Source organism: Alosa alosa, chromosome 3, assembly GCF_017589495.1.
Source record: "Alosa alosa isolate M-15738 ecotype Scorff River chromosome 3, AALO_Geno_1.1, whole genome shotgun sequence".
Lineage (NCBI taxonomy): Eukaryota > Metazoa > Chordata > Actinopteri > Clupeiformes > Clupeidae > Alosa > Alosa alosa.
The window spans coordinates 22,216,685-22,243,048 of NC_063191.1; the positions used below are offsets into that span (position 1 = coordinate 22,216,685).

Below are 26,364 nucleotides of genomic sequence, written 5' to 3' on the forward strand. Positions count from 1 at the left end.
ATATGTGAGAGATTTCTCACATGCAAGTGGAACCGAACAGGGTTAGCAATACTAACTCGTTGCAGTGTGCGATATATAACGGGCAGTTCATTTCGCGTTTTCAGAATCAGTCTTCGGATGGAAACTTTCCCATTTCAGCCCGCTTGTGTTATTTCGCAAGCTGTGGTCGCTGGCGTTTCCTTTTGACATTTTCCTTATCTAGCCTACAGCAAGCGCACACATCAACAATAACAAAGTGTTTCGTTGACTGAAATGGAGGGAAATCGGTGATTTTGTTTGATATTAACTTGGCAACAAACCCTTGAATGTAACAATATTGTGCAGGCTACGGTTCACGGAGTCAAGTGAGGTGGAAAGTTATATAGGCTAAATTACTCAGATAGACCTACAATATTACATTTTGAAAATGAACTAAAATAAAATACATTTTAATTAAATACTCATTAATTATTTTCAAAAGCTGAGCCGCATCAGAGGGATCAAAGAGCCGCATGCGGCTCCGGAGCCGCGGGTTGCTGACCCCTGGCCTAGAATGAATTTTGCCATCAACTGTTTACGGGGAAAACGGCTTGCCATAGACTAAAATGAAACCGGCTTGCTTTAGTTACCGCCCACTCCTCTGAGAGGGTCTGACAAGCGCAGCAGTTGAGCGGCAGTTGAGTTGTACCGGGAGAGCTGAAGTGTTAGTGGTGATGAACAGTGGTGTCACAGATGAGCTTTTCTGTCGAACATCGACCTCTTTTCAGTTAATATTTTTATTTCCGATATTTTTACAATCGTTTTCGGGTTTACATAGCCATATACAACCGCTTAAATAAAGACTGACTGTGAAACCCTCAAGGTAAGAGTGAAAATCTGTGGCGATTCGTTGACGTTATTACTGTAATTTAACTAAAAATGCAAATTACGCGAAGTGACATTGTAGTTAGCGATCACAGGTTTTACCTAAGTAACGTTAGCTGTTAGCCTGCTAGAATGGGATATTTAACAACCGTTCGGGATTTGATTGGTCGCGAGGTTAGATTCTTAACTCCAGAAAATATGTGTCTACTGTTGTTATCAGTAAGCAACGACGTTAATGATAACAACACTTTGAGATAAAAAAAAAAAAAATCAACGGGCGTTAAGCAGCTTGTTGTCTTACATTATTTTAAAAAAAAAAAAGTATTTTAACAAAATTCTCAGGGCTTGTTGTTTCCTCACTGACGCTTTATGCTTTGGTGTTTTTTGTCTCTCTCCTCAGTGCCTCGCGTCAAAGTGTGGAGTTCAGAAACGGCCTCTCATCTGAAACCACGCAGAGGGAATGGCACCAGCCTTAACTAAAACAACAAAAAGTGGGATCCACTTGTCATCTTCTCTTTTGACTGATAGTATGGGTTCAGACAGTCCGGTTACTGGGATCGACATAGATCCTCAAATGAAATTGCTGGAGGACAGTTACAGTCAGAGGATGTGGTTGGATTTATCCTCATTGCCCTTTCTGGACACCTGCGGTTCGAAAAATCCTCTGGAGTATCCAGATGTGCTGTTGCAGCCTTTGCTGCAAGGCTCTGGGTACTATAAAACAGTGCTGCTGTCCAACCCTCGAGCCGTGGTCGGCCACCTCGCAATCAACAAGACGAAAAAGTCTCTGATGGCTCAAGGCGATATATTGTTGCCCCCCTTGCCTGATTTTAGCAGCATAAGGAATGCTCCCGCTGGGTTGAAGCTGCGTCAGCTCAGCAGCACTGTTCCAGAGTCCCTTGGCATTTCTAATTCTCCCTCACTGATACAGGGTAACCCAGGAGACCACTCACCCCAGAGTAGTGCTGCTGGCTTTGCAAATGCTACAGACAGAAAATGTGCAGGTGATAGCATGGGGATAGATGGTAATCGAGCGCGGCATTGGGGCCCTAGGTGCTCTCAGAGACAGCCAGGATTAGTATCGGTTGAAGAGGCAGTGAGAGGCCAGACCCTGCGACACCTGTCCCAGCATATGACCCTGGTGGGAAGGGCTGAGCGCATCCAGAGACGACTGCAAGCTTTGCTGGGGGAACATGCATCCCGCCACTGCACCCAGCAGCTGGAAGGACTTAAGGCAAAGTTCCTCCAAAAGGACCTCACCCCCATATCACCCGAACAGCCCACCAGCCCTTTTGCTGCCGGGAGCCCTGCTTCATCTATAGACTCAAAGTCAATATGTGTCAAAGCTGAGTCAGACTCACTGGCCGCGGTTACTATGAGCAACACGACTCAGACAGGTGCTGTGTCTACAGAGGGCTCGGTTGACGTCCAGAACTTTGCCCGTTGTGCCAGCGTTGCCCTGCGTGGGGTCCAGTCAGCTCTGGACTCGGATGCCACAGAGAGCAGCTCAGATGAAGAGTGGGAACCAAAGGCTTCAGGGACCCGCACTCAGTCTGTGTAAGTAGCTGGAGAAAACAAAAGTTCATTGACTTAAGTATCCCATTACAGTAGAGTATCAGTAAGTTATTATCTGTTAACTATTGTGAAATAGTTCAAGTGTGGTTTGTACTCCTTGAGCACTCACAAAGTGCTCAAGGAGAAACAGTTTCTTCTGGAATGAGTGCTTAAAATTATGTTAAGACAAAATCACAGATGAAATATTCATATTTTTGTGTGAAATATAACAGTACTACTGATAAAGTAGACACTCTAGGACCAACTACATTTCAAACAGGTGCTTAAAAAAGTGAAAACAAAAAACCCCCCAGAAAAAGCCCATCACTAGCCTACTGTTTTGTTTTTTGTTTTGGCACTTTTCAAACAGGGCCTGTGTGAGTGTACATGTACATCATGGAACAATGCAGAGGGCAAGTTAAAAGCAGGGAAGTCCATCAGAGGAGCTTCCCTCTCTCTCCTTTATTGTAGTTTGATCTTCATTTCCTTTTGTAGTCTGAGTGCTGTAGGGTAAGGGGGTGGGCTGTCTGGAAGCTGCATTAGCCTGACCTCCTCTGTCCTCGTCAGGAGACCCCTCCTATCCTATACGCATCACCACAGGACAGTGCAGCGTGAGCCTCTCTTCTGTATGGATGATCTGTGAAGAGTTGAGACGAGTAGAGTAGGAGAAGCATTTTCTGCCCTCGTCTTGGTGTCACATTCTCACAGCTGTGTAAATACTTAAATTGAACCCATAAGGCGCAGAATGTGCAAAATTATGTAAAAAGTATAGACTAGGCATAATGTTCAGACACACTTGGCAGAGACTACATGTGGAGTAACCACATAGCCTAATCTGAAACTGTAATTATTTCAAATGAGAGACTTTATGTGATGATGACATCCTTGAATTGCCTGGACTTAATGACTTTCCCAGTGAAAGAGGGTTAGGCATGAATCTCAGAAGGTGATGTGAGCGTGAGGTGTGAGCATGTAGCCTATGCATGCCACTATGTGCACTGCCTGAAGACTCCATCACAGGTTGGCTTAGGCACCTCTGTGAGTGAGTGCAGTTAGTTATTACAGGTCTGGAAAAACAGTCTGCCATGTTTATGTGTGCTGGTAGTGAAGGCACTCCACCCATACTCCAGTGTAAGTTGTTATTTCTCCTTTTTCCCCTCCATTAACCTGCCAGCGTACACGTTTTCCACATGTTCTCACGGACGTGCACACACATGCATCAGCAAACACATCAGCACCTTTAGTGGAGAACAATATTTTGCTCTCCTGTTGCCCCCGGTGCAGATGACTGTCCATCTGTAAGCACATGCAGCTGTGTTGTGAAATGATGCCCCCCCCGGTGCCTGGAGGATGGGGAGAGTACAGCAGAGCCTCCTGCAGCGTGCTGCTCTCCTCTCCAGCGCTGGGCAAGCAAACAGGAGGCCACGCAAAGCTGTCCTCCCAAAGGACAAGCCCTTTATGTTCTCTCCTCTGAAGTCTCACTGGCTCTGTGAACTCACCAGAGGGTGGTGTGTGTGTGTGTGTGTGTGTGTGTGTGTGTGTGTGTGTGTGTGTGTGTGTGTGTGTGTGTGTGTGTGTGTGTGTGTGTGTGTGTGTGTGTGAATGGCAGCAATAGCTGTCAAGCAAAAAACATAATATTAATTCAAATGAAGTGCATAAACATTACAGAAATTGTTATTGAAGCTTTTACAGAGAAACACTTATTCTACAGATTTGTTATAAATTAAATAAATGCAATTATATTAAGAATAATACTTAAAATAACAATTGGTTTGTATACAGTTATTAAAAACAAGAAAACTATTGTAAAGTTTTTTTTTCTGTATTTTAAATTAATGAATTAAATTAATTTCTGTAAAATTAGGACTTTATTACAGAGCAGATCAGGAGAGGTGAGGTGGAAATGAAAGCACCTCGGTGCTTGTTTTTCCCCCCAACTCAGTCAGAGTACCCCTGCGGCAGCTTGAGATCTCAACACTGCTCCACTCTACCGCAGGGTGCCTGCATGACCTGAGTTCTCCCCTGGGCCTCTCACCGGCCGGCCCCCATGGCCCGGTTACCTGAGAGACTCCCCTGGAATGCATCGGAGGGGTGGGGTGTGGGCAGGCAGACGATCGAGCGGGATGTAGGTGGGACGTCTTTTTGTGAGGCCTCTTGTCTGCTGGGTAAACGGCACTCTGCGTGACAAAAGGGTCTCCGCTTTATGAGATCCGGGAAGCAGACGCTGGGGAGTGGGAGGAGCGGAGGCCGAGCGGGGCTGGACTCGGCCTCGTCCCCCTGGCCCCGTCCCAGCTGGGGCGCAGTGCACTGGCTTCGCTGGAACTCATTTTCCTCCCCTGCATCAACACGGCCTCATGAACCACATGTGAAAAAGCAAGCGCTGTTTTAAGCAGCGCACTTGGGTGTAGCACTTCAGTTTTGGGCACTGTAAGCCCCATGATCCTTTAAAAGTGACCATTGCACTCACTCACATTGAAAATAACAGGTTGTGCGTGAGACATATCTGATACCGGACATCGATGCGACCATCTTTAGAAGCCCATAGCTTGTTGACACTGCGGCTCCTGCAGTGGTCTTCATGTGAGGAGAGTGTTACGCTGATCCGAACGGCGGAGCCTGGCTGACGTCAGTAGTACTCGCGCTGGCATTGCGTTGGTGCCGCCTCACACGTGTTTGCAATTTTAGGACGTGGAGGCCAGTTCTTGGAAAGAGAACTTGTAAGAGCGGCGCGCCCATGCTTTTGTTATTCCCATTTTCTGTGGAATAGTAGTATTACTTTTTTGAGAATTACATGAAATACCATAATTTGGACTTTGGATTTTACTGGAGTAACAGTAGCCGTTGAAAGGGGTTGTTGACATTCAGGGTTGGCATTAACACCAACTTCCTGGTCCACATCAATCTGCTGACTTTTTAGGTCTCCTTAATCCTCCCCAGAGTAGCTGTGTGGTTTTTGGGAGTGTGTGTGTGTGTGTGTGCTTTGTAACAGACTCAGTGTGTGTTTGTGTGTGTTTGTGTGTGCTTTGTAACAGACTCAGTGTGTGTTTGTGTGTGTTTGTGTGTGTGTGTGTGTGTGTGTGCTTTGAAACAGACTCAGAGTGTTTGTGCTGTAGTTCTTCATCTTCATGGTCCCTAAGCTGCGGAGTTGCCAGGGGCTGTTTGTTTATATAGTGATCAGGGGAGAGTTGCTGGATCAGCAAGGGAAATATACACAGGTGTGTGTGTGTGTGTGTGTGTGTGTGTGTGTGAGTGTGTAAGTGTGTGTGTGTGTGTGAGTGTGTGTCTGTGGTGTACCCTTCTGCTCCACCGCTCTGTAAATATTCCTGGAATTTTCCTATAACCCCAGCACAGGCTTAGAGGCCACTCTGTCTATTATGGTGCTCTGTGTGTGTGTGTGTGTGTGTGTGTGTGTGTGTGTGTGTGTGTGTGTGTGTGTGTGTGTGTTTGTGTGAATGTGTGAATCTGGAATAAGAAGGCCAACATGTGAGCTTCTTTCTTTCCTTCCCTCTCAGTGCAGTCAGAATCCAGGCCTGTCAACTACCTGCAAAACGTGACATTTTATATGTCATGGAAAAGGGACCATGTCAGGTAGTCTTTTAGCTGCTGTTGTTGAAAGCAGCCCTCCCTCCCTCCATCCATCCATTGCTAAATGCTGTTATGCTGCCCAGCCTATCCTTTTGATGTGGTAATTGCACCAATCAGTCGACCCAGATAGCCTGTCCTGGCTGAGTAAGTGGGAAGCCACTAGCTCTCCCAAGGTCACCACATGCGCAGCTCCATGGCAACCTGGCACTGTAACACTGGAGCCTCAAACATTTGCCCAGGAATATGAGGAGGGAGGAGCGTGAGTTAATTTGGAAACAAGATGAGGAGCTTGACTCGTAAATGACCTCTGGATTGCCTAGGGTGCAGGGAATGGGTCTGGCCAAATCATTGAAAATGCCTACCTCCCTTGACTCTGTTTTACCAATAACAGCAAAATAGAATTGGATGTGTTTACTCTGTAACATGTATGCTACTTTGACTCACACCTAGTGCTTGTAAACCTGAAGTATTTAGTGAGCTTGACAAGGCTATAACGATATCCTTCACATCTTTTAGATAGTTTATGAGAACAGTGTTCCCTACAAGCATACACATTCTCATATACATTCATGCACTCGAGCATCAGACCTCAGATTCAAGTAATACTGTATGCATTCTGACATATACTGTAGGCTAGTAAGCCATGTACAGTGGACAGTAGCCCAGTAGTAGGTTGGCATATGTTATGTCTCTCTGACCGTTTCCCCCTTGTGTCTCTGTGTGTGTGTGTTTGTGTGTGCGTGCACTTCAGGCGCGGCAGCTCCGAGTGGCGCTGGCAGGCGGAGCGGGCAGAGCTGGCCAGCCGCTGGACGTGGCTGCAGCTGCGGGTGGCTGAGCTGGAGGGCCACATCCGGCAGATAGGAGACTTCCGCCAGCGCGTCCTCCACTCCAAGGTAGAGTACACCTCCTCACAGCAGCAGAGCCACGTCCTCTCTGAGGAGAAACCCATGTGAGTTCTAGTTTCACATGGCAGCGTCTCCACTCCAGTGTTATGCACTCCCATGGTCATCAGCCCTTGGTACATACAAAAACAAAACATAATATAACCATTTTTGGGGTCTATTTTGCCCCGGTGTCCATGTCACCTCTGTGGTTGTGCTCAAATGACCGGTCCATCCCTCCTGCAGCGCTGTCCCCTGTGCTTAACTGGGCGTATGATGACTGCTTTATGCTCCCTGCTGTTCCTGGCCAGGATGGATGTGGTCCTCCTCCCTGTCAAAGGCAGCTGTTACATGCTCAAATCCTGATTTAATTTTGCAGTGCTAATCCCATTGTGGCCGGTCAGTCGTTAACCAACACGCTTGTGACAGCTAGCTTCTCCGCTCCAGTGACCAGCACAGAAAAATGGCATCTTGGGGTGGGCTTGTCCTTTTAGCCTCATGAATCATAAATGCCCATGTGGATAAGGGATGTATTAAACTAGCGGTTGTAAGGTCTTGTACTGTATTTCCCATACCGCAAGTGTGCATCTGTGCGTGTGTGTGTGTGTGTGTGTGTGTGTGTGTGTGTGTGTGTGTGTGTGTGTGTGTGTGCGTGTGTGTGCGTGTGTGTGTGTGTGTGTGTGTGTGTCGTGTGTGTGTGTGTGTGTGTGTGCGTGTGTGTGTGTAACAGGGTGGCGTGGTGCTGGCTGAGTCTCAGCCCCTGACGGACAGGCAGATCCAGCAGGCTCTGCTGACGGAGACGGCGGGCTTATCGTTTGCGGCGGGGAGCGCTGGGGAGCTGACCTCTGACCTGGAGATGGAACCCAGCAGCCCCACACGCCTCCTTAGGAACATCGAGAGACAGGTGAGCGGACGCCAACACACTCTCCAGTGTCTCCTAGAGAACACAAACACTCAAGGTCATCTGAAATCCTAAGGACACTGCAAACTTTGATATTGCAGTACAGGTTACGTAACTGACTCCTTAGAAAACCAACTAGTCATTGATTTTATGGTCCAGTGAAAACCAGTGAATGATTATTCTATGATGCAGTAATAATAGTAAGTAGCATTGTTTTATCCTTCAGTAATGCCTTATTATTCACTGGCAGGTGTATTTGTGTAATCCCATATTGTAGGTTTGTTGTTTTGGCATTACTGTATGTAGTTAATTGAAGTGTAGAAGAGGAACAGGGACCTTCTGTTTCCCCTAATCAGATCAGCCACTTAAATACCCTTACAAATATTGTAATCAGGTCAAGTGGTGCCTTAAGCCGTACTTAGTTTTTTGGTGAGGGGGTGGAGGTTCGTGTTGCTCCTCCTGATTTACCTCAGGGCAGACCAAAGCTGTGATCAGGGCATCTGGCCCGCTGATAAGCCTGGCGGACATTATGCTGGTCAGCTGCGGCTGTTTGTCATGGTGATCAGTGTTGTGTGTGTGTGGACCGTAAACAAAGCACCTGAAGCTGATTGGATGCTGTGTGGCGCGGTTTTGTCTGGCCGGCTGCAGGTGTTTGTTTTTGTAAAGGCCAGCGGATCGATGAATTAGGAATGAGGAGAAGGAGAAGAGGATGGCTATGGACACGTGAACTCAATGAGTGAATACATGATCAATTGGATGGATCGATGAATGAATGAATGAATGAATCTCAAGAAATGCACAAGTAGATGGTCCCGTAGGAAAGCAGATAAATAAGTGTATAAATTGATACATACATAGAGAGACAGACAGATGAATAAACATACGGTATGAGTGACAAATGATTAGTGAGTCAGTGTCTTAATGAATGGTGTGTGTGTGTGTGTGTGTGTGTGTGTGTGACAGAGTGCCCAGCTGACGCAGATTGTGAACAGCCTGATGCCGCCCCTCAGCCTGTCCCCGTCCTCCTCCCCCGTGTCCAGCTGGATGGCTGCTGGCCAGCAGAAGAGGCCCTTTGACAGGTAGAGACCATGACGCAGAGAGACCTCACACTAGCCTTCTCACAACCCAGCACTGGTGTCATTTGTGCTTCCACATAAAGGAGAGCACTGTGGCCTGCATTTAGCGCCTCTGATTTTATGATCTAGCTTGATTATGACATTGGAGGAGCCGCTTCATTGACTCACCCGCTGCTTCAGGCTGCTGCTTATTGGGCCGGTCCATGGGGCGGCCATTTGAAGGCGGGTCAGGGCGGTTGACCCAGGTCACGGTGCTCCTCTGGGGCGGTGAGGCGGATGATTCAGCTCGTCCGCACTTCCGCACTTCTCCAGAGTGGAGGGAACGTAAACAAGTCTCGAAGGAGCTGTGGAGCTGATGAGGGCGGTGTGTGTGTGTGTGTGCGTGTGCGTGTGTGTGTGCGTGCGTGCGTGCGTGCGCGATGCGTCGCGATGCGTCGTCGCGTCGCGTAGCGTCGTGGAGGTGTGTGTGTGTGCGTGTGCGTGTGCGTGTGCGTGTGTGTGTGTGTGTGCGTGCGTGTGCGTCTATGTGTGAGATGACCAGTCCATCAGCAGCATGTCACTGACCCACATTCATCACGGTAAATGGAGACACGGTGCTCGCTCGCTCCATTCAGCAGGAAATGGAAAATGTGTGTGCCTTCCAAGGTCCCAAAGGCCAGCGCTGATTGTGTCCAGGTCCACATGCTCCACATTGTTGCTGGTAATCTGGGAAGCTGTTGTCTTTGGCCACTCACTGTATTGTTCTGTCTGCATTCCTGTCTGTCTGTCTTTGAGACGATAATCAGTTGAAGAATCCATATATGTATGGACCTTAAATTAATCATGTATTCTATTATGTATATTATGTAAACATATACATTTTCATTTTGCATCTTATGCCTACTAATGATCTGTTATGTACAATATATCTGTGTGCTATTGAGAGTCTTTTGTATTATGTTCTTTTTTGTTAAAAAATGGTCTGAATGATGGAGATGTTATGATGGGTGTCAGTCATGCTGTGCCTCTGCTCTCACTGGGGCACCAGTGGCGAGATGTTCCAGATGGGCTCTCAGGGAATGGGTTTTGACGGCCAGAAGAAGCGTCGGGTGTGCCGCAGGCGGCCGCGGGCCGTCCAGCCTGACCTCACCTGCGTCTCCGCACGCACGCGACCCCTCCTGACCTACCACAAGCCCCGCCTCTTCATCTCCAACCCGCCCTGCTCCAGTGACAGACAGGTGAGCACGCACGTCTCCTCAGCCTGCACATGCTCTCATCCAGCTGCCCCCAGCACACCAGCAAAGCCCTCACTGTTGTATTACAGCTAGCTAGTAATTAACCAACTCCTTATCGCACTCTACCTTGATTGTTTCCCTTGTTGGAAGTCGCTTTGGGTTCAAAAGTGTCAGCCAAATGTAATGTAATGTAGTAATTATGCTGCACTTATAGGAACTTCAGCTTGTCAGCTGAACAAAGCGTCTTTTGAAAGCACCTTTGTCTTGCCTACAGTTCGGTTTTCTTTGCTTCTCATGAAATGTTCATCCACCAACTGAATTAAGTCTATCCTCATAACCTAATATGGCAGAAATATATCTGTGTTGTGGCCAGTCAACATGGAGCTTGTGTTTATGATGGCCCGCTTAGAATGACAGATGTTCACCTGGATGCTATTAAACATGGGCTAGATGACCCTCTCCATGTCCACAATTGCAGCTCTCTAGGCATAGGCCATGTCATGAAGATAGCTGCATTCTCCATAAGCTAGTGGTTCTCTGGTTCTTTGTGAGGTTACTGAAATAGGGGGATGTATTCGGGGAGAGGAATGCGCTGAGATTACTCGGCGGGGCTAATAAGGGGCCATTTGCATGTGCGCCGGCCTCCTCGCCGCGCTCCTGCTCCGTGACTCACTCTCCCCTCTCCTCCGTCCGCAGCTCCGTCTGCTCCGTCCGCTCTCCGCTGGGCCATTGACAGGCTAATTAGGTGCTGCGGTGCAGGGCCAGGAAACTTCCCGTTGCACATCAAACTCACTGAGCGTCCTTGTGCGAGCTCCACTCCAGCACAGCACACATAATATGCCTTGGTCATGCCCATTGCTTGTTTTTTTGTGCTGAAAGGAAAGCTTAAGCACAGTAAGGGAGGACTGTCTGTTGTTGTGAGACACCCACAGGATGAGGTGGGTGAGTTACGTCAGGTGCAGGTCATGTGAGGATTTTCTAGGTGGAGTTCCTGACTGAAGTGAAGTGCAATGGATTTACTGGGGCCATCACATCACCACAGCAGAGCTCTTCTGTGTTCTGCTCTCACACTTCTGTGCTTTGATGATGTGTGCTTGCAACCAGGGCAAGTCATGTCAGTTTTTTGAGATCAGGGCATGATCCGTTCCTCCAGGTCCTCAGCACAGTTCAGAGAGCCTACAGAGATAGCTCAGCTTACGGGTTGCTCTCATACTTTATGACTTGTCAAGGATATCTGCAGTCTTTCATCGAGAAGACTGTAGAGATGAGTACTGGTATGCATGTCTAACATTTTAGGCATACTTTTTCTATTTTTTTAAAATCCCTCACTCACTCTCTCTATTGAAATGCATGAAGGTGTGAAAACTTGAGAGGTGGCCTCGGGTACAAGGTAAAAAAAACAAATCATGTTAAGATACCTGTTTAAACATTTGAAGACCTATGTAAGTGGTTCAGCTGACCCTAAATAGGTTCTGTAAGGACATAAGTGTCTTTATTATCATTTACAATTGCTAATTGACTATACTTCTTTGGATCTTGTTGCATTGAATTCAACAACAACAACAACACATTACATTTTATATAGCGCTTTTCTCGACACTCAAAGCGCGTCACATGGAAGGAGGGACCTCACTAACCACCACCAATGTGTAGCACCCACCTGGGTAATGCACGGCAGCCATTATGCGCCAGAACGCTCACCACACACCAGCTTGAGGTGGAGAGTGAGGGAGTGAATGAGCCAATTACAGTGGGGAATGATTAGGGGGCCAGATTGAATGTGCCAGGTTGGGAATTTAGCCAGGACACCGGGGAACCCCCAACTCTTTGCGATAAGTGCCGTGGGATCTTTAATGACCACAGAGAGTCAGGACCTCGGTTTAACGTCTCATCCGAAGGACGGCATCTCCTACAGTGCAGTGTCCCCATCACTGCACTGGGGCATTGGGATTGATCTTTTTGGGCCAGGGTGGAAGAGTGTTTCAATGGTGTCATGATAGAATTGATACAAAAATATTAGGTACAGGAGTTATACCAAACCTCTTTTCTCTCTCTGTCTCTGCCTCCACCTTTCTCTCTGATCATCTTTCTACCTGCTCTCCTTTTTCTCAGGAGGAGCCCTTTCCTTCCTCTACCTGCTCCAGCTGCAAGTCATGTGATCCTCTGGCTCTCTGCACGGACCCCCGCTGCCCCGGCAACCCCGCCGACCGGGCCCTGAGGAGCCACCCCGTGCTCTCGCTCCGCTCAGGTGAGCTCACAGGAGCGTGGGAGGAGCAGAGGGAGAGAGGAGAGGAGATGAGAGGGAGGGAGGAGAGGAGAGAAGAGAGGAGATGAGAGAGAGAGAGGAGAGGAAATGAGAGGGAGAGGAGAGGAGATGAGAGAGAGGAGAGGAGAGAAGATGAGAGGGAGGGAGGAGAGGAGAGGAGAGGAGAGGAGATGAGAGGGAGAGAGGAGAGGAGATGAGATGAGAGGGAGAGGAGAGAGGAGATGAGAGGGAGGGAAGAGAGGAGATGAGAGGGAGGAGAGGAGAGGAGATGAGAGGGAGAGAGGAGGAGAGAGAGGAGATGGGAGAACCTCCACACTTTTCCCTCTCCTGCCTCAGTTTTTTCTGGAGAGAGAAAGAAAGATAAAAACAGACTGCGAGACAGAGTGCCTGAGAGTAACTAAGAACAAGAACAAGAAAAAGCACCCATGAAGTTTGCTCAGGGTTTTCTCCAGTTTTTTTCCTCTAAGCATGTGAACTCATCTCAGACTTCCACAGTGATAATACATCTTAAAGACATTCAGTAGCTCTCCTCTCCTCTCCTTCACATAAAGTCTCCATCTCTTTCTGCTCTTGGCTCAGTGCTTAAGCAAGCTTCTTTTGTCACGAGAGCAGCACTGCACAATCAAGAGGTGCGGCCTCATTCCACACAGTCTCTGAGCATAGCACGCTGTAGCCATAGGAATGCAGACAGTTATTCACTCAGGCAGAATGCATCGGGGAGCCTTGGACCTGGGATTCAATGTCTTTGTCCTCCAGCTCAATACCATAGTGTACTATCCAAGAATCTGAAGTCTTGTTGTGCTATTTATCCATAACATAAATAACATAGATAACATAGATAACAAATAATACAATAGCAGATCCATAGTTAGAAGCAGTAGTACTGAATTCCAAGTTGGAAGTGGTTGAAAGTTCATTAAAAATAAGCAGTCAACAAATGCTGGACACTAACCAGTGGTCCATTCCTGCTTGGTCTGTGTGTGAAGTGATGTGTGTTGTGAAGTGTGTTAAGATGGCGCTGGTGCTGTGCTTCCTCCCTGTCCCAGACATTCCGCTGTCCATCCATCTGCAGAACGGGCTGCAGAGGGAAGACTGGACCCTGAGGCCGCTCACGCTCCACGCGGAGCCGTCCAGCCCGCTCCACTACCTCAGCTGTGGCCGCAAACAGCCACGCAACTCGGCCGCCTTCAGTGAGTAGCCGCTGTAACACCAGTGTCACGTGAAGAGATAAAAACATGTCGAACTACTTCTGTGTGTGTGTGTGTGTTGTGTGTGTGATGAAGTGGGTGTGAGTGAGCACTTCAGTGTGCTTGCAAACACTCACTTCTCTATTCTATAGCCTCTGGGATGTGTAAAGCCATAAATTACATTTGTACAGGTTGAGAGGTGACCCTAAGAGCTTGTGCTCTATTCTATAATCTCTGGGAGGTGTAGAAACTACTTTTGTACAGGCTGAGAGGTGACCCTGAGAGCATTTCTACAGACTGAGAGGTGACCCTAAGAGCTTGTGCTTGTGCCTTCAGCCTGCAAGGTACTTTCCAGCTTAATGCTTCTCACGGATAGGGACAAAATTGCACTAATAGCTGTGATGGCTGCAGGAACATTTTTGATTTATGACAGCAATGCTGTGCTTCAACATGCTCTCAGGTTTCAAGTATGAAAAACCAAAACTGCCGTCACTACTTGACCTTGAACTGAGGAGATGTGAGTTTCTCTCTCCAGACTCATTTGGCCTTCTAAGCAGGGGAGTGGCACACCTCTGCCCCCACCATCCATCACTCATCTAATCATTAGTGGACTGCCATTCCTGAACTCCTGGGCGCCTCTGTGAGGGAGGGAGGGAGAGAGATAGAATGGGGTTGGATTTGGGGAACATGTTAATGATCTTAAAGCCCCCCCTGCTGAGCGTGAGTGCGGAGCGTGAGGGGTGAGTGCGCTGCAGGGACCATGCTGAAAGAGGTGCCCCATGCTGCTCTGTTGATTTCCTGTCAGTCTCCTGCACCACATCCCCATGGGGCGGCTGGCATGGAGCTAAAAACATCACAATCAAAAAATGAGCCGAATTTTTCTTTTTAAATCTGGCTTCATTTTCTTTTTAAAAAAGGCCATTCTCCTTTTTTTTGTGTGACTCGCTGACGCTCCCCGTCTGTGTCTCTCTCTTTGGGCCACCCGTTGGTTTAGATTCATCCCCTCCCTTTCACACCTGAAGAGTAGATTGGCTTTCATTTGCCCATGCCTGTTGGTGGGAGGAGGATAAGATTACAGTCAGCATGAGGAAGATGAGGAGCCGGAGAGGAACAAGCAAAGGGAAAAAGAGAGAGAGAGAGAGAGAGAGAGAGAGACAGAGAGAGAGAGAGAGAGACAGAGAGAGAGAGAGAGAGAGAGAGAGAGAGACAGAGAGAGAGAGAGACAGAGAGAGAGAGAGAGAGACAGAGAGAGAGAGAGAGAGAGAGAGAGAGACAGAGAGGGGAGAAATCAGTCATTGAGGGATGGAGGGAGAGGTGAGGTTATTGTGCTGTCCCCTTATCTCAACTGGTCAGGCCATGTGTGTAGCCATCACTAACAGCCCACACAGGACCTATAGCGTCTCCTGTCAGTCCTCCACCCACACACCTTCTCCATCCTGCCCTGGCCCAGCTTGCAGCACAGACAGAGTGACAGACAGACACACTGACCCCCGGCTCCAGAGGCCTGGGGCCACCCGGCGTTCAGCCGTCCCCTGTGGGCTGTGATTAGAGCTGCTGGGTTGTGTGCTCACGCCGCCCACCTGACACAGTGATCAAGTGAGGGGAATTCTTGCTCTGCACTCGGTTGCCTTGTGCGTGTTGGAGAGCACTACACACCGCTTGTTATTTTTCAGGGATAGGAATGGCTCAGTCCTGAATGGGGAACAACTGTGCAAATGTTTTTTGTGCTTTGTTTTTGACCAAAACCACTAGCGACAATTGGGTGTATGCTGTAGTGGACAGATGGGATCTGGAATTTCTGGGAGATAGAAACCCCAGTGTTATACTACAGTCTACATTCCACTCTGATGGAGTATTGTTTTTACCAACGGATTGGCAGGTCCGCTGCCTGTCCCTCTCGGTCTGGTTGTATTTGGCCTGATTTCTCTCTCTCGTCTGTTCCAGATCTCGGCCACATCCCTCTTCCTCACAGACGGCGGCCCAAGAGTCGAGGCGGGGCGACAGAGGTCCGGTGGGAGCCCGGGGTCCGCGACCCGCCCAGACAGAACCGTCAGAGGAGGCGCAGACGCAGGAAGAGGCTTGACCATCACAGCTCACTGGGTACACACATGAGAGACCGAGACAGCCTCCCTTTATAACGTCCTCGCATAGCAGCTGCTTTCATTACAGTGGATACCACTGAACAAAACCCTCAGAGGTCTCTGCTGACGTCTGTATGAGTCACTTACTCTTTTAATGGTTTTTGTGTGTGTGTGTGTGTGTGTGTGTTTCTTTGTGTCTGCGGTTCAGATGAGGTGGAGCTGCTGTCCTGCTTTGCGGTGCCCCCCAGCCCAGAGGAGAGTGCAGAGGAGGCCCCCCACCCCCATCACACTCGCCACAGGAGCTCCCAGGTGAGACCAGTCACCTCCCGCCCCCTGATGAGCGCTGAGCTGAACACATCCCGTCTAGAGTCATGACTACAGGACTACTGGGTACCAGGGCTCTTCCCTACAGTACTGGGGAAGACACTATCAGAGATGAACCCTGGGATAGACTCAGACACTTTAGTTCTGACATGTAATGTAAGGAACTTTAAGTACTACAATCTTGTCAAGTAAAAGGCCTCATTCTCTGAGGGATCAAGACCAAAAAATAAATCAGTGCCACGCAGACTTTCGAGTCCTGACTAGTGATGAGTTTAAACACCAAATGTTCAGGGATTGCAAAGTACACTAATTGGCCACAAATGCTACTGGTTGTGAGTTATTATTGTTGTGTGTGTGTCAGTTCATACGCAGGAGGAATGGAGAGAGTGTTTACAACATTAACAACATTGTGATCCCCATGTCCCTGGCTGCACCCATCAAGGTGGAGAAACTGCAGTACAAGGACATCCTCACCCCCAGGTACTCCAGCCTGGCCACTCGGACACCCCCCACTTACAATTTTCCATTCTGCACTTTCAATCAACACATTGAAATGCATACATTTGCATAAATGTAAAAAGATGAGTGTCTTCTCAAGATTTTAGAAATGGCCAAATATGAAAAGTTGATTGAGTCAGTGTGGAGCTGATGCTGAATGTGTGTACAGTATGTGTGTGTGTTTGTAGACTAGTACTGTATGTACCGGAGAGTCCCGTTGAGATCTTAATCTCTTTTTCAATTTATATTGTGACAGACTCAAGACATATTTATTTTGTTACAGCCACTCAATGTTGTACCCCTAATTGTACAGCAAGTTTAGAGTTGCAGAAAGACTATTTTGAAATGTTGAATCCATGTTAAATGGAGAAAAATATGTACCTGGTCTACAAGGCTCTGGTCAGTCTGGCACATTTCATAATAGATAGAGGCACCCCAAAATAAAAAAAAGCTTGTGATTGAAGAAAAAAGGTTGTGATTTTTTTTTGTAGATTTAAACATCCATAGCTGAATAAATACTAAATATCGCAACAATCTTCCTGCTGTAAAATAACGTTTTATATATATCTCTGCAGTCTCATTGTGTTTAATGATGGGTTTCATCTGACAGAAATTGGCCTTTAGACTCAAAATAAAACATCTGAGTGATTTAGAGTCTATGACAAAGTGAGACTCATGGGGAGAGAATGAGTATTGGGATGAGTATTGCAGTTGTTTGTGTTTGACGATGCTGAATCCCTGTGTCCACAGCTGGAGAGTAGTCGAGACTGAACAGCTGTTGAAGGAGGAGGAAGAGGAGCAGGAGAGAGTGGAAGAGGAAGATGATGAGGTGGGTGGGCAATATTGCCTTCGTAAATCACACTCTCTCTCTCTCTCTCTCTCTCTCTCTCTCTCTCTCTCTCCCCTTCTCTCGTTCTCACACTCAAATAAACACTTAAACACTAGCCCAACCCACACATTCTGTGACTACTTCTTTGAAGTAGTCACTTTACACAAGTGTTAAAATTGTTGTTTTGACCTCAGTAGAAGTATTGTTGCAGGCTCTTGCCTTTGTGTGAAGTGTTTTTGAGGCCTTGTAGGATGGCAGTGTTTGTGAGGCCTTGTAGGATGGCAGTGTTTGTGTGGTCTTGTAGGATGGCAGTGTTTGTGAGGCCTTGTAGGATGGCAGTGTTTGTGAGGCCTTGTAGGATGGCAGGTGGTGCAGAGCAGAGCAGGCGTAGAGCCCAGGCTTAGCGTGGCGGTGCTGTGCTGTGCCTCTTGCAGACGGAGAGCTTGTCAGACGAGCTGTTTGCCCGGAGGCACCAGAGCTACGAGCGGAGGGAGAAGCTGCGCTGGACCACCTGGGAGAAGAACAGGAAGCACAGACGCAGCAGGTACATGCCACAGGGCTATGTCTGCGCAGGTGTGCTTGCATGTGTCTGACTGGCAGTGTGACGGACGGAAATCGTACGTGTGACATGCAAATCAAATGCATGTGTCTGACTGGCAGTGTGACGGACGGAAATCGTACGTGTGACATGCAAATCAAATGGTCTTGGTGTGCGTGCGCGTGCGTGTGTGTGCATGCGCCTCTGTGTGTGTGTGTGTGTGTGTGTGTGTGCATGCGCCTCTGTGTGTGTGTGTATGTGTGTGCATGCGCCTCTGTGTGTGTGTGTGTGTGTGTGTGTGCGTGCGCGTGCGTGTGTGTGTGTGCATGCGCCTCTGTGTGTGTGTGTGTGTGTGTGTGTGTGTGCATGCGCCTCTGTGTGTGTGTGTGTGTGTGTGCGTGTGTGCGTGCGTGCGTGCGTGCGTGCGTGCGTGCGTGCGTGCGTGCGTGCGTGCCTGCGTGTGTGTGTGTGTGTGTGTTTGCGCGAATGAATATTTAATTTCATGTGCCTGTGCCATTAATGCCACTCAAAGAGGCACATGGCATCCAACCCGATGCCCCCTGATCTGATCATCTGTCTGTCTGTACGTCTGTCTGTCTCTGTCTGTGGGTCCACAGGTCCTCGTGTGCTGGCCATCCCACTCCGAGTGCTGATGGCTCAGGCACTGACTGTAGTGTGCGGCCCCAGACCCACCCCCACCCTGACTGGGGCTGCTGGGGAGGAGGAGGAGACTCGGACGGGGAGCTGGAGGAGAAGCTGGTGAGAGACCAAACCCACACACACACACACACATGCACACGCAGCAAACACGCAAGACAACTGACAGGACATGAATGGAGCACGTATCGTAACGCCTCCAATTACCACCACTTTCGTTCAAAAATTCTAAAACAATGATGTTTTTTTAATACTTAAAAATAACATTTAATAAATGAACCTTACATTTTTCAGTAGCCATAGGTGTGTCGATTTGAACCAAATCTGGTTTGGTTCTTACCGGGACTTTTACTGCCTGAAATATCGGATTTTGTTTACCACGCTCGGAGGTTTGTGCTGGCCTAGTGGGTCGCTTATTTACGCCATTTCAATGGCACATGAACGGTTAGACCGAGAATTCTCGTCATGAAATTAAAATTCCACTGGAAGCTCCAAGCGGATTTGTACACGCAGCCTTACAACACTGTTTACAGCTCTTCGAGTCACGGTTAAATGTCATTTTTGGTACATAGCTTATTTAGATACACCTATGGTGTGGGTGGTTGCGTTTCTTTAGGAATCCGCCGTCTTGGTTTGTATAGAAATGGATATTAAGTGACACATACACGCAAGACGGCGGAAATACGGGACCGACGGTATTAGGGGGAGTTCCAATAGTATCTTTACACGTACAGTGTGAGGAGCGGCTGTCAGAATGCATAGGATGGAAGCTCTGATGGATCTCAGAGGGCTTGCAGTGATTGGGCCATTGGTTGGTTTTTAATAAAGCATCCCGCTGCTACTGAGCGTGCTGATCCATCGTATCACGTCTATAAGCACTGTCAAAGAGAGTGGCCGCAATGGAGCCACTAATGAGCAAATGACATGAGTAGTCAGAACCCCTGTGGCCTGTGTGTGTGTGTGTGTGTTTGAGAGAGAGAGAGAGAATGTGTATTTGATAAGTGTTTGTGTGTGTATGTGTGTGTGTGTGTGTGTTTCTGTGTGTGTGCGTGTGAGAGAGATAATGTGTGTTTGATAAATGCGTACGTGTGTGTGATATAGTGTATGTGTGTGTGTGAGATATATTGTGTGTGTGTGTGTGTGCCTGCTGTTTAAGAGTGCTTCATGCCCAGGCGCTGCTCCAAAGGGGCTGATTAGAGAGTGATCTGATTGGAGGAGGCTGTGATTGGAGTGACTCATAGCAGGCCTCTCATCCCTAGTACCCCAATCACACGGCAGCATAAACACAGGGCTGCAGCAGCGCATGCTAACACACACACACGGTGGGGGTGGGGGGGCAGGAAGGCAGGGCGGAACACAGCTTCCTGTCCTCCGGCTGATGAGTACAGACATGTTGCACTGTTGTTTTCTCTCCCCCCCCCCCCCATACACTTACAATTTTCCATTCTGCACTTTCAATCAACACATCGTTGTGAAGATGCATACATTTGCACAAATGTAAAAAGATGAGTGTCTTCTCAAGATTTTAGAAATGGCCAAATATGAAAAGTTGCTTGAGTCAGTGTGGAGATGATGCTGAGTGAATGTGTGTACAGTATGTGTGTGTTTGTAGACTAGTACTGTATGTACATGTTTGGCTGTTTTTATTTTATTTTTAGATATCCTTTATTTTACCGGAGAGTCCTGTTGAGATCTTAATCTCTTTTTCAAGGGAGCCCAGGCCTGTGTGTGTGGGTTATGTACTGTATGTATATGTTTTGGGCTGTGTGTGTGTGTGTTTGTGTGTTTGTGAAATGCTGAAATGCCAGGGGAGCGAAGTGACAGATCCAGTTCCTGGAGAGACAGAAATCTCTCTCGCTCTCACTCTCCCTGTCTCTCTCTCTCTCGTCTGTTTTTCTTTCTAGCTCTCTCATCCTCGTTTTCCCACTCTGTTTTGTTTGGCCTTTGTTTTTGACAGTCTGTTGTCCCCCCGTTCTCCTCTCCTCTCTCGCTCTTTGAGGAGTTGAGCAGTAAGTGAAGTGAGACAGTGAGAGAGAGAGAGAGAGAGAACGTGCTCAGAGAGAATGCGCTCAGAGAGAACACACTCAGAGAGAATGCGCTCAGAGAGAACACGCTCAGAGAGAACGCACTCAGAGAGAACACGCTCAGAGAGAACGCGCTTAGAGAGAACGCACTCAGAGAGAACACTCTCAGAGAGAACGCGCTCAGAGAGAACATACTCAGAGCTTCTGAGCCTGTGATTACTCTGTCTGCAATGCCGCTCTTACAAAGCTGTTTGCGTTTAACTCCAAACGCTTCAGTCCTTGGAATACACAAGGTTAATGGCCTGGCACAGTAATGAAAGGTTATTACAGATGTTCAGATCTAATCACTTTTTCACTCTTTCACTCTCTCTGTAGTTATTGCGTACATGTTTGTGTTAGTGTGGGGGATTGTTAGTGTAGCGTATATTTTATGGCTTTGTTTATTTTACATGTTAATGTCAATTTTGTGATGATGGATATGCTGTTATGAGATTGGTTCCGGGGAATGTATCTAGGGGGAAGATAATTAGGGGGAACGTTAAGTTCGAATCAGAGCAGAGTTAGGAGTGTGCTGGCTGGTTGTACATGTCCCGTAAAATAAAGCTCCTGAAAGTTAAACTTCACACATAGCTGCCAACTCTCACGCATTGGCCGTGAGACACACGTATTTGATTAGTTTCACACACTCACACGCCACACCCACGATTTCTCACGCTGAAGTGTCAACCCAGTCGGTCAGATGCCTGAAAAATGAGTTTAGCCTATAGATCTACCTGTTGAGCCAACGGTTATGCTTTCAGAGAGGCAGAGAGGGTTCAAGAGCACCCCCTGTCTGTGGAATTTTCTAAAATTTTCTCATTTGCGATGCTACTTCAGAAGCCATCCCAGGCGCATTCCCCAGATTTCCCGGCTTCAGGTAGGCCTATGCTTTGAGTATTTTTCACGCTGAAGTGTCAACGTGGTAGGTCAACTACATGGCAGATGAGGTTCAACTAAACTAAACCTATACATGATATCACACATCATGTGAACGAGCGGAATCTAAGCTTTCCAATGATATTAGCGCCACGTTGCTGTGATAAATGGTTCGCGAGAAAATTATCATTGAACCGACGTGCAATTTAGGCTAATCATATTTGCATTTTGCACACAGTGCACACCCATTACTCTCGGTTTAATATCTCACTAACCCTTCACACAACACGTGGCAAACCTAATATCACAATAAACAGCAAACCTTACCGAATACGAGGATATAAAGTATGCCTTTGTTTTGGAAATTGCAACACATTTCTACATAGCCTCATTGGGGCGAAATTATAATGTATTCTAATCTAAACTATTTGTCAGTAGGCCTACATAAATTTTTGTAAATTGCTCAGCCATAGATTATCCCACTATCATGGTTCTTATATTGTCAGGTTCCAGCCAATCCCACTTACACAGATAAATGAATATATTTATATTGGCATGCTTTCTAGTGACATTAATGCAAAAATATGAAGAAAATCAAATAAGGAGACACAAATATTGATATAAAGCCTGACATAAGCCATATGCAAACATTCACATCATGCAGATATGGGTCCATCCTGAAAAAGGAATAGCCTGTAGGCTATAGGCTATGGCCATTACAATGACCAATATATTATCTTAAATGAACTAGCTGAATAACACAGGTGACCACTTCTGCATAATTTCATGGAGTGCTGAAATGTACACACATTTTTTAACATTTCTGAACTGTGAAATGTACCATATGTTTTTGTGGTTGTGAACTTATTGCAATATCACCATAACTATTCCACCTGTGTGTGCATGGTTATAATTCTGAAGTGCAAAATAGCTTAGGCTATAGCACAAATATTTCCATAAAAATAAGCAAGTCTGACCTCTGAATTTATTTTGAAAGTGCACCTGATTGATGCATTTAAAAAGTTAAAATATACAAACATCTCTTAAATTCTTACAAAACACCCACCCAATTGTTAGTTTGGACACCCCCACTTTTGCCGTAGTGAAATACCAGTGCTGTTTTCAGCATCTGTTTAGTGCTTCATTGTCATTTTCATTGATTCTCCCATTTGCGCCAGTAAATCGCTCAAACTTTTTTTTTTTTTGTTACACGCATTCTCCAATTCCTCTGTCACACACACAGTGACAAGCCAAATCCCCGCAGTGTTGAAGAGATCAGTCATCCCCCCCCTCACTTTTGATAAGGTAAAAAGCCTTATAGGTATGCCAAATAAATAATAACCTATAGGTTTACGCTAGGCTATGTAAAACTCCCCATTAACAGCATCACGTCACTAACCACAGCTAAGTCTGCACAATCTCTATTCACTCTGTTGGATATCTGAAGCCAGTTTGTCTACTTAGATACTGTAAATCCTCAAATTATGGCCGGGGTCTTAAGACAAAGTACAGGCCTTTAGGGGCAGGATTGTATTCGAGACAGCCCTTTATTTCTTATGCAAGTTTTATTTTGAGACATGCGTTTCTTGAAGCTGGCATACTGGTAGGCCTTCAAAAGCATGACATTTTCGGGTTTAGTTTGATATTTAATTTACTTTTTGGACTGTTTGATTATATTGTTAAATGTTGGGACTGATGGGCACTGAAATCTGGGGAGGTATTTGATGATCACTATTACGTCTGTAGTTGAAAGAGTGTTGGGATTTCAAACAAACCTTTCATGCGTTCATTGAAGGTCCGCGGTGCTATAATGGAAACCTTATTGCGTAGCCAAGTAGCCTATATATTGAGTTATTTTTAAATTATGCATGATTTCCTCTTTATTAATTTCGTAGGCTGGCTTCATTTTGTTATATAGAAGTATCTAAATAACCTGTTAAATGTACCATAATTCAGGAAATTGCATCTAGTCCAAAAAAAAAATTCTGGGGGAGGACCCCCACACCCCCTGCTAAAATGTCCCACCCACTTTCAGAATGCCTCCGACGCCCATGGTCCTACTAGTAGGCTAGATCCCTTAGATACCAATGTTAATTTAACTCTGGGACCCTGGTCCCAGGGATGGATTACTATGGGGCCTTCCGGGCCCAGACCCAGGGGCCCAAGGTGTCAGGGGGCCCTGAAGCCCAAGCCTTTGCATGGAATCATTGCCTCAATATCAACACATCAGGATATAGGCTATGAATTTGATTGAATTTAGTATTGGCCATCCCCAAAATGCACCAGAATACAGGAAATCACATCAAACAAATTTTTAAAATTCTGGGGGAGGACCCCCAACCCCCCCTTCCACATATGCGACAATTAGTGGGGAGCCCTTAATACATGTGGGCCCAGGGGCCCGAAAGTTCATAATCCGTCAATGCCTGGTCCCTACACCTGAGAACCACTGATGTATGTTTTTTTTACTGTACGGTATAATGCTGAATGAGCCAAACAAAAATTTCCGCAGCAAAATTTGGGTTGGCCCCACCAAATCTCACTCCAAGGTTTTTTGAAAAGTTGGCAGCCCTGTCACACCTGTAACCCGTCTTCCTTCCACGCCTCAACGAGACTGGATAGTTAACCAGGTAGTACTCTAAAAATTAGGGTTACATTAGTGTGACTGTCTCTCAGGCTCAAATCCCTCTTCTCTCAAATTCCACTTCAAATGTGCCTAGATGCCAAAAGCATTCACAGGAACAGTAAAACATGAACAAAGGGAATAAGAGAACAAAGCATTGGTACACTACACTACACTACACTACACTACACTACACTACACTAGTACACTACATTACACTACACTACACTAGTACACTACACTACACTACACTACACTACACTACACTAGTACACTACATTACACTACACAACACTACACTACACTACACTAGTACACTACACTACACTACACTAGTACACTACATTACACTACACAACACTACACTAGTACACTACACTACACTAGTACACTACATTACACTACACTACACTACACTACACAACACTACACTACACACCGTACGTACTCATGAGGCTGCATGTGAATTGCTGTGTTGCATCTCTCTTTTGTGGTGCTTGCCTAAACACATGTGGTGAGTGGGTAATAGCTGCCAGTGTGTGTCTCGGCTCTTATTCTCTCTCTCTCTCTCTCATTTTCTCTTGCCAGCCTCAAGTCCCGTGGGAGACGCGTGCATTCCCGCTCAGTGTGGAGGAAGAGGAGGCTCTGAGGTCTGATGGTGAGGAGGAGGAGGAGGAGCCCCTGGCTGCAGCGTGGTTGGAGGGGGAGCGGAGCGACTCCAGTGGCATGTACAGCGGCTCAGAGATGGCTGGCCCCACAGTGCCCTCCAGTGGTCGCAGGAGGAAGCGCACGTGGAAGACTCCCAGACTGCACAGCTGACGTCTGAGGTTGCCATGCCATCCTGAACCCAGCACAGGTACACAGCCCGTCGAGGCCACCTACCTGAGTCATGTGATTACCAGAGCGGTTTATCTCTTCCATATTTCTTTGTGTCATGCTACTTGATTAAAAAAAAATACATCAGGCATTGTTTACAGTCACAGAGCTCATTTAGTCAAATCCTTTTTTTAGGAGGATTATATCTGAAGAGCATCTGGTGTGTGGTATACATTGTGTACGTACACGTACGATGGTCTTAAATGTCTGTGGTTAATCCCCTTTCCAGACACAATGCATAACAACCCCTTTGCTTTGCGTGTCTTCGCCTTGCCCATTCATTTGCTGATGTTGTTAATGTTGTCTGCTCTCCCCAGAGCTACCAGCAGCCCAGACGTCACATGAGCCTGCAGGAAGTGTCATCACACCCAGAAAGTGTCAACAGGCCTTACTATGCTGAAGAAGCGCCAGATGAGACCACAGCTTTAGACACAGTTGGACCAACCCTCAGTGGCTAAGAAGGCCGGATCTGGAAAGCCATGTGACTTAATCAGGCCATAGTGTGTTGCTATGCAGTACTTGTGTTTTTTATTGTCATCCGTCGTTCAAAGTATACTCTCGTTTGGCCAAAGGTGACCATTTGGGAGACAGATGTGACATGATTGTCCATCTGCAAGTAAATGTTTTTTATTAAATCTTCTTTTCAGATGCTTTTTTCAAACCTCACATATTTATTCCAGAAAGTTGTTGTATGTTTCATTTCATTTATTTTGTTTATGTGGCCTTCACAACACTACAAAATAGAGGAGTTTGGATTATTGTATATAGAGAAAAAAGTTCAGAAACTGGACTGAACAAATTCATTGTTAACATTTTATTTTTAAAAGTTATTTCAGTGTAAAATCGCAGTGTTATGGGTTTTACTGTGAAGTATTTATTTATTTATATGTACCAACTCGTGTGAGTGTGTGCACACATGTATTGGTGTGCATGTTCAAGTGTGGACCATTTGTAAAACAGAATAGTATCTAAACATGAATATGCATTAGATATCAAAAATTCAGTTGTAATGTTTTGAATGTTTGAAAGTAAATGGTGTTCTGTCATTTACACAGTCTTCAGAGTGTCACTGTAACATGGTTAATGTCAGTATGCTTGAAGTAAACACTGATAACATTGAAAACGGTGATTGGCTCCTTGTCTCCATGTGCAGATACCATAGACTGTGTAAACTTTGTTTAGTAACACAGCACTGACTTTGCCACTAATGGACTGTATCATGATGACTAGTGTGATACCTCTGATCATGCTGATGAACGCATTAATCTTTTTCTACCCACCCTGGTTATTTTCTTTATCCTGCCAGAGGCTGTTTGACTTTTCTTCACACCACATAGGTGATGGATGATAGGTGATGGATGATGCTGGATGAGGCTGTGGATGATGCTGGATGAGGCTGTGTCCAGACCAGTGTGTCTGCCTCTTCTTTACCATAGGTGTGTAGTTATCTTTCATCATCTCAAAAAAAATGTAATTGAAATCATGTTTTTTT

General features: G+C 46.6%; 1 protein-coding gene across 2 annotated transcripts; it reads left to right on the forward strand.

The window, feature by feature from the left end:
* Positions 1-643: 643 nt before the first annotated feature.
* Positions 644-25,997, forward strand: kansl1l (KAT8 regulatory NSL complex subunit 1-like). Of its 2 annotated transcripts, none has more exons than XM_048238276.1 (16): positions 644-841; positions 1,244-2,400; positions 6,734-6,875; positions 7,594-7,767; positions 8,728-8,843; positions 9,868-10,057; positions 12,167-12,302; positions 13,367-13,510; positions 15,452-15,607; positions 15,797-15,897; positions 16,274-16,392; positions 17,161-17,239; positions 17,674-17,783; positions 18,395-18,536; positions 24,585-24,852; positions 25,190-25,997. In XM_048238276.1, the coding sequence occupies exons 2-15, from the start codon at positions 1,304-1,306 to the stop codon at positions 24,813-24,815; spliced, it is 2,937 nt and encodes a 978-aa protein (XP_048094233.1). In that variant the 5' UTR covers positions 644-841; positions 1,244-1,303; the 3' UTR covers positions 24,816-24,852; positions 25,190-25,997. The 2 variants fall into 2 exon arrangements, with proteins under 2 accessions (XP_048094233.1, XP_048094234.1); XM_048238277.1 differs by having other exon boundaries at positions 16,355-16,392.
* Positions 25,998-26,364: the final 367 nt, after the last annotated feature.

Bases quoted from the DNA above. Each gene is read 5' to 3' on its own strand.
- kansl1l (XM_048238276.1), top strand. From the start codon at position 1,304: ATGGCACCAGCCTTAACTAAAACAACAAAAAGTGGGATCCACTTGTCA. The intron at 10,058-12,166 runs GTGAGCACGCAC...CCTTTTTCTCAG, and splicing joins CCTGCTCCAGTGACAGACAG to GAGGAGCCCTTTCCTTCCTC. The intron at 18,537-24,584 runs GTGAGAGACCAA...TTCTCTTGCCAG, and splicing joins GGGAGCTGGAGGAGAAGCTG to CCTCAAGTCCCGTGGGAGAC.